At 49.0% G+C, this 12,597-nt stretch overlaps 4 protein-coding genes across 4 annotated transcripts; 3 read left to right on the plus strand and 1 right to left on the minus strand.

Annotated features, from left to right (window-relative positions):
- Window positions 1-2,476: 2,476 nt before the first annotated feature.
- VTN00DRAFT_7346 (uncharacterized protein) lies at window positions 2,477-4,757 on the plus strand (the record flags this gene model as incomplete). The annotated part of the gene is made up of 6 exons (XM_069434083.1): window positions 2,477-2,645; window positions 2,764-2,791; window positions 2,915-3,097; window positions 3,306-3,451; window positions 3,505-3,574; window positions 3,632-4,757. 6 exons carry the CDS (start codon window positions 2,477-2,479, stop codon window positions 4,755-4,757), a joined length of 1,722 nt encoding a protein of 573 aa, XP_069287400.1.
- Window positions 4,758-7,142: 2,385 nt separating this feature from the next.
- On the plus strand, window positions 7,143-8,903 carry VTN00DRAFT_7347 (uncharacterized protein; the record flags this gene model as incomplete). The annotated part of the gene is made up of 1 exon (XM_069434084.1): window positions 7,143-8,903. The coding sequence occupies one exon, from the start codon at window positions 7,143-7,145 to the stop codon at window positions 8,901-8,903; it is 1,761 nt and encodes a 586-aa protein (XP_069287401.1).
- Window positions 8,904-10,168: 1,265 nt separating this feature from the next.
- VTN00DRAFT_7348 (uncharacterized protein) lies at window positions 10,169-11,129 on the minus strand (the record flags this gene model as incomplete). Its single annotated transcript, XM_069434085.1, has 3 exons — window positions 10,169-10,667; window positions 10,732-10,829; window positions 10,947-11,129. 3 exons carry the CDS (start codon window positions 11,127-11,129, stop codon window positions 10,169-10,171), a joined length of 780 nt encoding a protein of 259 aa, XP_069287402.1.
- Window positions 11,130-11,512: 383 nt separating this feature from the next.
- On the plus strand, window positions 11,513-12,483 carry VTN00DRAFT_7349 (uncharacterized protein; the record flags this gene model as incomplete). Its single annotated transcript, XM_069434086.1, has 6 exons — window positions 11,513-11,551; window positions 11,647-11,805; window positions 11,912-12,076; window positions 12,232-12,294; window positions 12,365-12,414; window positions 12,474-12,483. 6 exons carry the CDS (start codon window positions 11,513-11,515, stop codon window positions 12,481-12,483), a joined length of 486 nt encoding a protein of 161 aa, XP_069287403.1.
- Window positions 12,484-12,597: the final 114 nt, after the last annotated feature.

The following is a 12,597-nucleotide window of genomic DNA, read 5'->3' on the forward strand; positions in this document are numbered from 1 at the left end:
CACCACCGAGCGGCGCAAAAGTTCCGAGCTTCCCCCCTATCCATCTTCCCCTATTCAACCACCCAATATGCCACCAAAATCATCAGATTCTGCAGTTAATCAAGAAGATCGTCTTCTATTAGCTATAAGGGCCTATCAGAATGGGCAGTTTCGGAGCAAAGCAGCAGCAGCAACAGCATTTGATGTGCCTCCACGGACCCTCCAGTATCGGCTTCGCGGCAGAACAGCACGTTCAGATACCATGCCAAATAGTCAAAAGCTCACAAAATCAGAAGAATATTCACTCAAAAAGTGGATTCTTGATATGGACGAGCGAGGTCTACCACCATCTCATGCCACTGTATGCAGAATGGCAGATCTATTACTATCTGATCGCAAAGGTAATACTGCATCAATTGGTCCAAATTGGGTGACCTGATTTATCAAGCAGCATAATGATCTTGCATCAAAATACAATCACAAGTATGATTATCAACGAGCACAATGTGAGAATCCAGATATTATCAAGAATTGGTTCAATCTTGTTCAAAATACTGTAGCAAAATATGGTATTCTTGAACAGGATATCTACAATTGTGATGAAACAGGCTTTCAAATGGGTGTGGCATCTACAGCAAAAGTTATCACTGGATCTCACCATTCTACAAGCCGTGTACGAGCTATACAGCCTGGGAATTGTGAATGGGTGACAGCTATTGAATCAGTCAATGCTGCAGGCTGGGCCCTACCCCCTATGTTCATCTCTGCTGGCAAGGTCCACCAATCTACATGGTATCAAGATCTGCCTCATGACTGGACAATAGGCCTAAGTGACAATGGGTGGACCAATGATGAGCTGGGCTTGCTATGGCTAAAAGAGGTCTTTGAGAGGCATACAGCAGCACGTACAATAGGGAGATATTGCCTTCTTATTCTGGATGGCCATGGCAGTCATGCTACAGCAGATTTTGACTTCTTCTGCAAGAATCATCAAATCATTCCTCTCTATATGCCGGCACATTCATCCCATCGCCTACAGCCTCTTGATGTCTCTTGCTTTGCTCCCCTAAAGCAGGCCTATGGGCAGCAGGTTCAGAAGAGCATGCATCTTGGCATCAATCATATTGATAAGCAAGGCTTCCTATTGCTATATCAGTCTTCACGAAAAGCACTTTCAGCAGCCAATATACAGAGTGGATTTGCAGCAACAGGCCTAGTGCCATTCAATCCACAGCACGTGCTGGATATGCTCAATATTCAGTCTAAAAACATTACTCCACCTTCTTCTCATGGCCCCTGGGTCGCAAAGACTCCTCATTCTACTGCAGAGGTGCAAAAGCAGATGCAACTTATCAAGGAGCTTATTGACCGTCATTCTCAAAGCCCTCCAAATCAAGCAATTGGTCAGCTGGCAAAGGCATGCAAATCTACTATGCATGAAGTCCTCATGCTTCGGCAGCAGATGGAAGAGCTTCATGCTGCTAATCAGCATCAAAAGCGAAAGAGAGAAGCCCCTAGATCCTTTATTGCTTCAGGAGGCATTCTAACAGGTGCTCAAGGCCAGCAGCTTGCTCAAGAAGCTGAGCAAGCATTAGAGGGGGAGTTGCAGGAGCGGAAGAAACGAGCACCACCACGGTGCAGTAACTGCCATCTGATTGGTCATATTAGGACTCAATGCCCTAGTAAATAGGCCTACCTAGTATATAGCATCATTATCATATTCATTTGTGGATAGATTCTTAATAGAATTTGCGGCATTGCGGCATTGCGTTCTGCTAGAATCTTTGCGCCGCTCGGTGGTGGATTACGTTAGAGGGATATGATGACGGCATCGGTCCCGATAAGTATGTGGTCGATTAGGGCTTTACGTATCACGTGCAGATAGTGGGCGCTAGTATCAAGGCGGAAGGAGAGCAATCACGCAAGCGACCCGGGTCGATGTCGTGATTGCCGAGCACGTGGGGTTCGACACGTTCTGGAAGAGCGGGTGGAAGGCGCGCCCGAGATAGCGACCGACATGGCGAGAGACGATCGAGGAAGAATCATAATACATGGTAGTAATTATACAGGGGCGTGAAGGTGGACGTGTAGCCTTGTCATGGGGTCCTGATCGTCATGGATGTGCGGGCAAAGTTGCAGATGGTAATTATTAAATTAAATCTACTGGATCAGGTAGCCCGCTGGTAGATACGGTGGGCAGCGCGAGGAGAGCCGATGGAGGACGGTGATGGGACGGAATAATAATTATCATACAGATGGAGGGGCGAGCAGAACTTTTTTAAGTTTTCAAACAGGGAAGCGGAGACGGAGCGAGATTGAGATGAGACGAAGCAGAGCTTTAAGAGCACGCCCGCACCCCGACTGCTCCACCCTCTCTCCTCTTCATATTACGGTCCCTGTCCCCTCATTCTCCATTCTCTACTTCTCTGCACGTTCCCTTCCACGTTGACAGAACAGTCGGTCTTTTGAAGGAGAGCCTGGAAGTCCAACCGCAACAATGGCCAACAAGCCCCATGGTGGTGTCCTGAAGGACCTCCTCGCCCGTGACGCTCCCCGTCATGACGAGCTGGAGGCCGAAGCCGAGACATTGCCCGCCCTCGTTCTGACCGAGCGCCAGCTATGCGATCTCGAACTCATCATGAACGGAGGCTTCAGTCCCCTGGAGGGTATGTCAACTATGTTTTCTTCGAACCGTCCGTCGGGTCCTTAAATCGTGGACGAGTCTTGGACAACGGCCTGAAGGTCCTCTGAAAGGGAGCCACTGACGGTCGGGTTTGCGCACAGGTTTCATGAACCAGAAAGACTACGATGGGTACGCCTACCTGAGCTCACACAACTACTCCGCAAGACCATTCGTTTCATGAAGCCGAGCGCACGCGAAACCACTTGAGACGGTCGCATGCATGTAAACGATCTTCGGGCTGACATACTTTAGAGTCGTGTCGGACCTTCGCCTGGCGGACGGCAACCTCTTCTCGATACCGATCACCTTGGATGTTTCCGAGGCAGTGATAGGCGAGACCGGCCTCAAGCCTGGGGCGCGTGTCACCCTGCGCGATTTCCGAGATGATCGCAATTTGGCCATCTTGACTGTGGACGACGTCTACCGCCCTGACAAGTGAGTGCCCTGTAGCTTTTCTCTGGCCTTGGCATGGGCGATCGTGGGGTCACTCCGTCGCTCCGTTGACGGTCCCATGAATCGATTTGCATCCGACAAGGATGCGTCTCTTGGCGGGAGCTGGCGTCTGGCGCTTCCTCCCGCCCCTGGACCCGGGGCGAGGCGTACAGTGGGTCTTGCTGACGCGGTTTCATCACTCTTATTGCAGGGCGAGAGAGGCACAGCTGGTCTTTGGCGGTGATGAGGAGCATCCGGCCATCAAGTACCTCAACACCAAAGTCCAGGAGTTCTATGTCGGCGGCAAGGTTGAGGCTGTCAATAAGCCAAACCACTACGACTATGTTGACCTGCGCTGTGGGTTTACTGCCTTCCGAAGACTTCGAGGCTGGATACTGACCTGTCGGCAGACACCCCCGCCGAGCTGCGGACGCATTTCGACAAGCTTGGCTGGACCCGTGTTGTCGCATTCCAGACTAGGTAAGGCACCGGAAACACGTAACGATCCGTTTGAGAGGGCAGCACTGATGGTCACAGGAACCCTATGCATAGGGCTCACCGTGAGCTCACGGTTCGCGCTGCTCGCGCCCGCCAGGCCAACGTTCTGATCCACCCCGTCGTCGGTCTCACGAAGCCGGGTGACATTGATCACTTCACTCGCGTCCGTGTCTATCAGGCCATTCTCCCCCGCTACCCCAATGGAATGGCTGTTCTGGGGCTTCTGCCCTTGGCCATGCGCATGGGTGGTCCGCGTGAGGCCATCTGGCATGCGATCATCCGAAAGAACCACGGAGCTACCCACTTCATCGTCGGGCGGGATCATGCCGGTCCTGGAAAGAACTCGAAGGGGGTCGAGTTCTACGGTCCGTATGACGCTCAGCACGCTGTCGAGAAGTACAAGGATGAGCTCGGCATCGAGGTCGTCGAGTTCCAGCAGGTCACCTACCTGCCTGACACCGACGAGTATAAGCCTGTGGATGAGGTTCCTAAGGGCACTAAGACCCTCGACATCTCAGGCACCGAGCTGCGGAGACGACTACGCACTGGAGGTCACATCCCTGAATGGTTCTCTTACCCCGAGGTCGTCAAGGTCCTCCGCGAGTCCAATCCTCCCCGTTCAACCCAGGGCTTCACCATCTTCCTCACGGGCTATCAGAACTCGGGGAAAGATGCTATTGCACGGGCCCTGCAGGTGACCCTAAACCAACAAGGTGGCCGGTCTGTGTCCCTACTTCTGGGAGACACCGTCCGTCACGAGCTCTCTTCTGAACTGGGCTTTACCCGGGAAGATCGCCATACTAACATCCAGCGTATCGCCTTCGTTGCAGCCGAGCTTACCAAAGCCGGTGCTGCCGTTATCGCTGCTCCAATTGCCCCCTATGAACACTCGCGCCAGGCAGCCCGCGAAACCATCTCGCAGGTTGGCTCCTTCTTCCTCGTTCATGTCGCTACTCCTCTCGAGTATTGTGAGCGTACAGATAAGCGAGGTATCTACGCCAAGGCCCGCCGTGGTGAGATCAAGGGCTTCACTGGTGTTGACGACCCCTATGAAATCCCCGCCAAGGCTGATCTCGTCGTCGACGTCGAGAAACAGACTGTTCGGAGTATTGTTCACGAAATTATCCTCATGCTCGAGAGCGAGGGTTTCTTGGATCGTCTATAAAGAAAGAAGCGTTTGGGAACGAAGCTACTTGCTATTATATACTGGCTTGCTGCAGTGGATTGGATCGAATCCGTTGGCACTGCAGAATGTTTGAAGAATGAGGAAAATTAGGACACTGCCGACTGACCTGGCGCTAGCAAGGCCTCTGCATTTTTTTTTTCTTAAGAGTTCAAAAAATAGATAAGAAGTGGTACTTTTTTTTGCCTCCCCCTTCCTCCATCATTTTGGATTTCGAGGGCAAATTGGCGTGTGGCCGAATAATCGTATCTGGTCTCTTGTCCGTCCTAACAATTGTGGATTGATATGCCTGATCCAACCGAGAGTCCTATAAGAGATGTGATCCCGTATGTACGAAGTTTCTATACTTAAGATTGCTAAGCTTGGACTCGAGCTTTATGGGATCCCAATTGGTCTTATTACATCAGGGATCTCTGCGTCGGGAAGCAAGGGAATTAAACATTGTCATGAAATTGGAACTTCCTACGCTGCGGTTATTGAATATCTGAATTCTAGCCCTCCCTAAAGACATACAAATATTCACATACGGATATACAGTAGAGACGGAGAAAGGGGCTTCTGAGAAGCCTAGAAATGCCTATATCTAGACAGATAGACCCCGGGTTCCCCCTACAACTTTATTGTAATAATGAGGTCTGAGGACGGCTAGATTTTGAGACTCATGCCAGTGATACGAGCAGTGCTGAAGAAGGAAATTATTCCGCAAGGGAGTCCCGCCATGATTTACGGGCAAATGCATTTCTGACGGCTTCAGAATTTTTTAGGATATTCAGCGCCACTTGCATATAGGCTAAAGTAGGTAAGTCATACTAGCTCATCACATGTGCACTCGGTATTTAATAGTAGTAGTAGTAGTAGTAGTAGTAGTAGTATTTATACTCCTTCAGCATGCCTAGTCTACTGGCTGCTACGCTGGGTAAGTTGGGTCCTGCACCTAACAGTAAGAAAGAAGGTATACCGTATATACAAATTTCTATCACTGTAATCCCTCTTACCTGTCCTTTAAATTCTAATATAATTCTGGCAGGCAAACTATTTATTCTCTGCTAATCTTATTCTGCCTACTAGTCTAGTACTAGACTATCTTTACTTAATGCTTTTTTAGTCACATAGAATTATATATCTTTCTTATCTAACTCTATATTATTTATCTGAACTGTCTGTTACGCACTCCTTCGGTTTTGAGTCGCAACGGTGTCTTGGTCTAAGGTAGGGAGGCTTGGACTTCGTAGGTCAAACACGATAAAGTAACCAACTGATAGAGACAACGCGACTACGGTGAAGTAGAGCGCCTATTGAGTACGTATACTCAATAGTAGGTTAGCCTGTTGACCTGCCAGTGTATAACCAAGTAACAATGTGTTATTGAGCACGAAGAACTAAAGCTATCTACATGGTGGTAATGAGTGTCCTTATATAGCCAGTCCTTCATATACCATTTCCCTACTTCCAGGGGAGTATATCTCGGAGTATATCCAATTATCCACCCTTTCTCATACACCATCTTAGCTTATAGCTAGAGAGTTGCTAAAAAATAAGTTTTATAAAGTCTTTATCATTTTTTAAATCTTAAGAACAAGCTCTAGAATGCAAGCTTTATATTTATAAGTATATTCAAGAGTGACGAGTACATTATGCTGGATGAGGCTCACACATTCTTGCAGATTACGTGGTCAGTTCCTCTTGCCAGGTAAGGTTTTTGGCTAACTTGCTGCTGATAGCATCATAATTCTTAATAAAATGGATATTAGATAAAAGCACTTGTTAAGACAAGTAACTTGAATCAGTTTTTGTCCTAATCAGATGTGGTGTTGTGGCATAGATTTCAAAAATCAGGTTTGCGCGGTGGGAGATGTCTTTGTCAGTATTTAATATCAATCCTGCATTCTGCTCAACAGGCATTTGGGAAGAGGATTAGATGGGTCTCTGTATGCACAAATTCATAAGTGACAGGCGGCCCGAACAAGAGTATCTCATCCATTTTCCTTAACAGCAACATCATGGCATCGCCTGCCGGTTTGGTCCTCTGCAGCAGTTAGACGGTTATGAGGACCTGGAGTGCTCGCAAGACTTCTAGTATCCGATAGATCCTTAAATCGAGCTTCAGTCGTTCTAGGACTGCAAGCGCAACTTGGAAGCTGAAGGACAATACTGATGCATCTCTCAAGCCGATCTGGCCCATAGGACAAACGGCAATCGCAATACTTCCTTTTCATTTGGCGAGATAGCGAGTTTGAAGCCCAGCGCAAGCTGCATGCAAACAATGCAAACAGCTTTCAACCGGTGCCATTCGACCTCAACGCCATGGCCATGATGATGATAATGATGGTAAGAATTGTCTCACAAGACACCGCCACCTTAAGCATAATGTTTGTTCATCGCAGGCCTCCTTGTCGAATACCTGCCCTCCTCCGACCCTTGCGACCTCCCAACACCCATGCTCTTTGTTTGAAATCACGACTGTTCACTAATAAGTCTCAGCTTCTTCTCGTCTCACCTTCTTTAATCCGCCCTCAGATTCCTTTTCTGTCTCCTCTCACCGGCAGCCGTCCTATACCGCCGTTGTCTACTCACCTTCAGCAGCACTTTGCCCGGCTTATCTCTACTGAGCGTCGCGACTACTACAGGCGCCGCATCACGCGTGGTCTCAAGATTGGGTTGACATTCTACGCGATTCTGCTCCTGTTCCACTTGATAAAGTTGGGCCTATATCAGGAGCGGATTGAACGCCAATGGCCTACACCCCCGGAGTGGAGTTTGAGAAGCCGCTGGTGCTTGCGTTCCGCCCAGGCTCTTCAGCATCCAGAACGAATTGGAAATCTGATGACTGATTGGCCCATGGTTGCGGGGTACCTGCGAGAATTAATTAAGCGACTTGAGGACACTGAGAGGGAAGGAAAAGGACTTGTGAAGCCGGGCGAGGACGGCTTCCTTGTTGAGGGAGTTGGGAGGGCTGGGTTTGATATCTCTGCCAAGAGCGAACCATGGAGAAGAGGATATTTTCAGGCCCTCATGGGTGCAGCAAAAGCTGCGGAAAACTTGGAAGGCTGGTTGACAGATAGAAAACAACGTATTTCTGCGCCAGCGGAATATGTCGCTGGTCCATCGAATCCACGACCGAAGCCACCTCCTGCTGGACAGAGACACGTGCTACTAGAAGAGAACTGCGAGCCAGCAACAGAAAGCCCCGAGGTTTTCTACCTGAAGATCCTGACGACGAAAGGCTTTGACGCGAGGCAGAAACTTGATGCTGCTCTGGCGTATGCAGATTGGCTTGACTATAAGGGAATGAAAAGCGCGGCAAGGAACACGTATACCTGGGCGATGGACATTGCTGCTGCTGGACTGCCTTTCGAGGCGGCCAGAGTCGTTGACACAAAGAGCGGAGTGTTGAAGAATAATGGCAGAGATATTGCGTCGGAGAATATAATAAGAGTCTCCACAGCCCTGGCGGTTCATTACGCGCGAAGCGGAGACCTCCCGGCAGCACTATCTATTTTCACCTCCATTCTGAAAACTCGCCGCAACTTACCTCAACCGCAATCCGGGACAAGTACAACTAGTCGACTTCCTGGGAATGACGACCCCATGCCTTTCTATTCACTACTCAACAATGTGAAATCTATCCTCACCCCGACAGCATATCCAGACCCGCTACCATCTGGCAACGAACCTCCTGTTCGCACACTTGGTTCCTTCTGTGAGGAGGCTAGTCTTATGGCATACATCGGAGAAATCATTTACGCATCGTCCTCAGAGGAAAGCGGTCTTGCCTGGACCCGCGACGCCGTTGATATGGCTGAAACAACCATAATGGAGTTGAGCAACGGTAGCGATGACTTTGTCGCACAGCAGCGCTGTAGTCAGTGCCTGAAGGTCGGTCTGGACAACTGGAAAACCATGGTTCGGCAACTGATCAAAAAAGCCGAGAATGAGGAGCTTGAGAGCGTAGAGAAGGCACGAAAATTCTGGTTTGGTAGGGGAAATCAGGTTGAGACAAAGTCGCTAGAACGAAAGAGGTGGGAGGCCGAGGAAATGATATTAGAGGATCGTATAAGAAGACTACGACCTTTTATCGATGGAGGCGGACTTGATGGGCTTGTATCAGAGAGTTCTCTTTTTCTATGATATGATTATACCCTTCTGAAATGTGGAATTTACTGGACAGCCTTGTTTTAGACCCTTGTCAAGTCATTTGCGTGTTGGGTGAGACTGACAACATGCCAATGCCGTGGGGTTGCAGACTGCTGAAGTACTTAGATACAATGGAATGATATACTCGTGCATAAGGGTTATATATAGTATATTGCCTTGTCACTCCGCCATATACATGCTATATGATCTCCCCTTATATGTGGAAGAGTTTCTGCCAAGAGTGGCATAATGTAGTTCTGTTCTGGCACAGATCCCATTCCTCTGAAGGTCACCCTGATGCCTGAGCCATTAACTAAGTCATGTGGCTCTGTTGACCTGTCTCCCCGCCTTCTTTTGGTCTTGCAGTAAAATGCTTCTTCAAGTATTGAAGAATCTCATCTGAGCCAGTTAATGCCAAATTGCAACTGGCTGTATTATTTCTTTGCCTTGTGCACCTTGTTCATCTTTACCTTGGGTTATATATGCATGAGACACAGACATGTCATTGGATAGGACTAGCCTATGTTATATGATTATTTCTGACTACCAAGACGACCCGTCGATATTAGCAGTATTGGTATTAAGACCCGAGCTGATCTCAACCAGTCTTTTAATATAACTTGTTCATCGCATCATCGAGTTCAGCAAGGCGATGTCTCGTGAAAAAGACGGGGAATGTAGCGTCTGGATGTTTCATACCTTGATTCATAACAGGGACAAGTCATCTAAACACATGTTCCCAGATTCATCATACGTGCCAACCAATTTTGAGAAGCCCAGGACATCAAATTCTTTGCTTTCTTGGTTGAAAGGAAAGCAAAAGGAGCCCGCCCCCCTCCCAGCACATTGGATGATGGCAAATCCGTGTGCTTGATAAAAATGTCATCCCTGATTAAGAGGAGGCATTCTTAAAGAAGCCTTCCGAGAAACATGATAAGCCAAGTGTGCATATCACTTGAGCACGGATACAGGCTGACTCGGCATGATCGCTCTACATCTTGATGGGCATGGTAGTGTTATTTGGTGATGCAGACCCCAGCATAATATGGAACACCTGCAAACATTTCTGAAACTGGCAGCTGTAATGTCACAGTACACCTCCACTTGTCTGTTCTATTCTACGGGTCTACATGGTTACACGATATATCTACATTGTACTGCATATGACACGCAACTTGACATTTCAACGTCTCTTCAGTCCAGCTGGATCGGCTATTGCCCCTTGAAGTCCCATACTCTGCCACTCTATGGTTATCGGACTATGTCAGTCCAATTTTGCTTCTCAATTCGTTCACCTTGCCCTCTACCTCTCGCATCTCTGTCATGATGCTTGCCAATTCTGGCACACACTCCTCCACCGCTACTGTGAAAGACTTCTGTGCGCTTCGAAGCGACGGAGGGACCAGGACGCCATACCATGATATGGGATCGGAGGGACGGAAGGTCTTCTTTGGGGAGGCTGGCTCGGATGATGATATGGGTTCCATCATAGCTGGTTCCTGTGATGCCGAGGATGGCTTAATCCCATCTACGATTTGATGGCCCGTTCCAGAGTCCAACGGCTGCGTTTGTGGACTCGTCATAGGTGGCTCTGTAGTTCCGTTTCCGTCTTTGACTTCCTCCGTTGCATGATCTGACGATCCTGGCTCAATCTTGAAGCTATAGCCATAGCTGCATGGTCGATTGCTCTTCCTCGACTCCAAATCTGTCCCCGGTGTCCCATCAAAGCTGGCAGATCGTGAGAGCTTCTGCAATGATCTTCAGGCATTATTTAGCTTAACAGACATACTACACTTACGTATATATGCTTCACAAGACTTACATCTTGCGCGTGGCTTTCATCCGTTCATCGTAGTAATCTTCGCCGTATCGTCGACCGGGTGAGGAGAAGTAGTTTGCTTGTGCAAGGGAGAAGAAGCCCTGTCGGATTGGAACTGGCGCCGTCAGATACCGTCTCTGGTCGCATTTGCAAGCGAGTCTCTGTGCGCTTGAATGGCCATGCTAGAGAGGAGACTGGCGAAGCAGGAATAGGCGTACCAAGGACAATTGTTTCCCCAGTTTCGCCTGCAATTTCTCGTAGTGATCGAGGAGTTGAAGGTACCGCTCGAGAAGGACATCAAGCGACTGTAGTAGGTCTGAAGAAGGCCCCGCTGGCTTTGGCGAAGCTTCTGGAGCTTCCGAGACATGGCGGGAGGGCGGCGGGGTTGGTATCTGGGCCATGGTTACTATTTCAGGTCGATTGGGCGAAATTTGAGAATATCTGACCAAATGCCACCAAAAAGGAACGGGGAGCAAAGGGCCGCGAAGGGACCGTAGCACGCGAAAGAGACTGTACCTGATCCCAGCCTCATATGCTGAAGGCGGAGTGACTAGCTTAGGCGAGGCCGGCCGAGACAGAGCGCCGCCCCGTATCTCCGTCTAGAGAAAAAACGCCTCGTCACGACTCGAATCCCATCGCGTCTGCCCCATCGGCTCTCGTTTCCCGCCAGTCCCCGTTTAGTTATCTTCTTTGTCGTCTCCGCCCAAGACCTCTTACAGAAGAACCCTCTCCCGCCCCGATCTGCGACGTCAGTGATCTTCCATCGTCGAGCAGCGTAGCCCGAATGCGCCACCCCGGCTACTGCTGTTATGACAGATACTCCGTGCAATAAACTTCACTTCGTGGGAATTTGAATCTTGATACAGACTGGCCCCAGTCTACATCGCTCTCTGAACAAAGTGTCAAGTCTTCGAACAGATCTGTTCCCCCGAGCCTGCTGGTACTGCGAGCTTGAGCAATCCGGCCAGCCCAGATCCCTACTTATTCATAGCCCATATACCTCTCTTGCCTACAGGCCCTGCCACCATGTCTGTGACAACCTTGCAGCGCGACACGGCTTTCCAGGTCCGGTCTCTTGTGCGTGACCCCAGCCTTCCAAAGTTGGCTTTGATATCAGTGCCGTGAAAGGGTAGTCTGGCCATGGAGGACAACAGGTGCTGACGTTCTTTTGTTTTTTATCCAGTTCCGCTCGCTGCTCCGTCAATCGTCCCAGTTTTCCAACTACAATTTCCGGGAGTATGCCCGCCGGAGGACCAGGGATGCATTCCGCCAACATCAAAATGAAACCGGAGAGCGGAAGATACAGGAATTGATACAGGATGGCTTGCAGAATTTGCAGATCATGAAGGTTAGTGGATCTCTTTCTAGTGTTGAGAAGCCAAGGAAACCAGTCTCAGTTGGATCCACCAACGGCGCCAAAACATCTGCTTGCATTTGGGAGCTTCCTAGGGATTTTTATCGGCAACAATCACATCGACAAAATGAAACTAATACTTCCTACAGAGACAGACTGTGATCAGCCAGTTTTATCAATTGGACAAGTTGGTAGTTGAGGGACAAAAGACAGTCAGTCCAGGATTTCCTATCCTATAGCAATCTTTCTAGGCGGCCTTAGTCTAATAATAATCCTACACAGGGAAAGCAAACAGGACAGAGAGGCGACATTGTCCGTCAGAAAGATACCGGGTAAGATCCTTAAGAAAGATGTTTTAACCGGTGCTTATTAGCTGACACCTCCTTTACAGCTGGGACTGATGGGTTGCATGCTCAAATCGAAAACAGTTGGGGCTCGTTGAGATGACAAAGAATTCTGGTTGTTGTGTATGCAGTTTATGTGCTTGATAGTCTAGTGTACAACAGTGGAAGGGT

The sequence above is a fragment of the Thermoascus crustaceus genome, assembly GCF_041956765.1.
Source record: "Thermoascus crustaceus strain CBS 181.67 unplaced genomic scaffold VTN00scaffold_4, whole genome shotgun sequence".
NCBI lineage: Eukaryota > Fungi > Ascomycota > Eurotiomycetes > Eurotiales > Thermoascaceae > Thermoascus > Thermoascus crustaceus.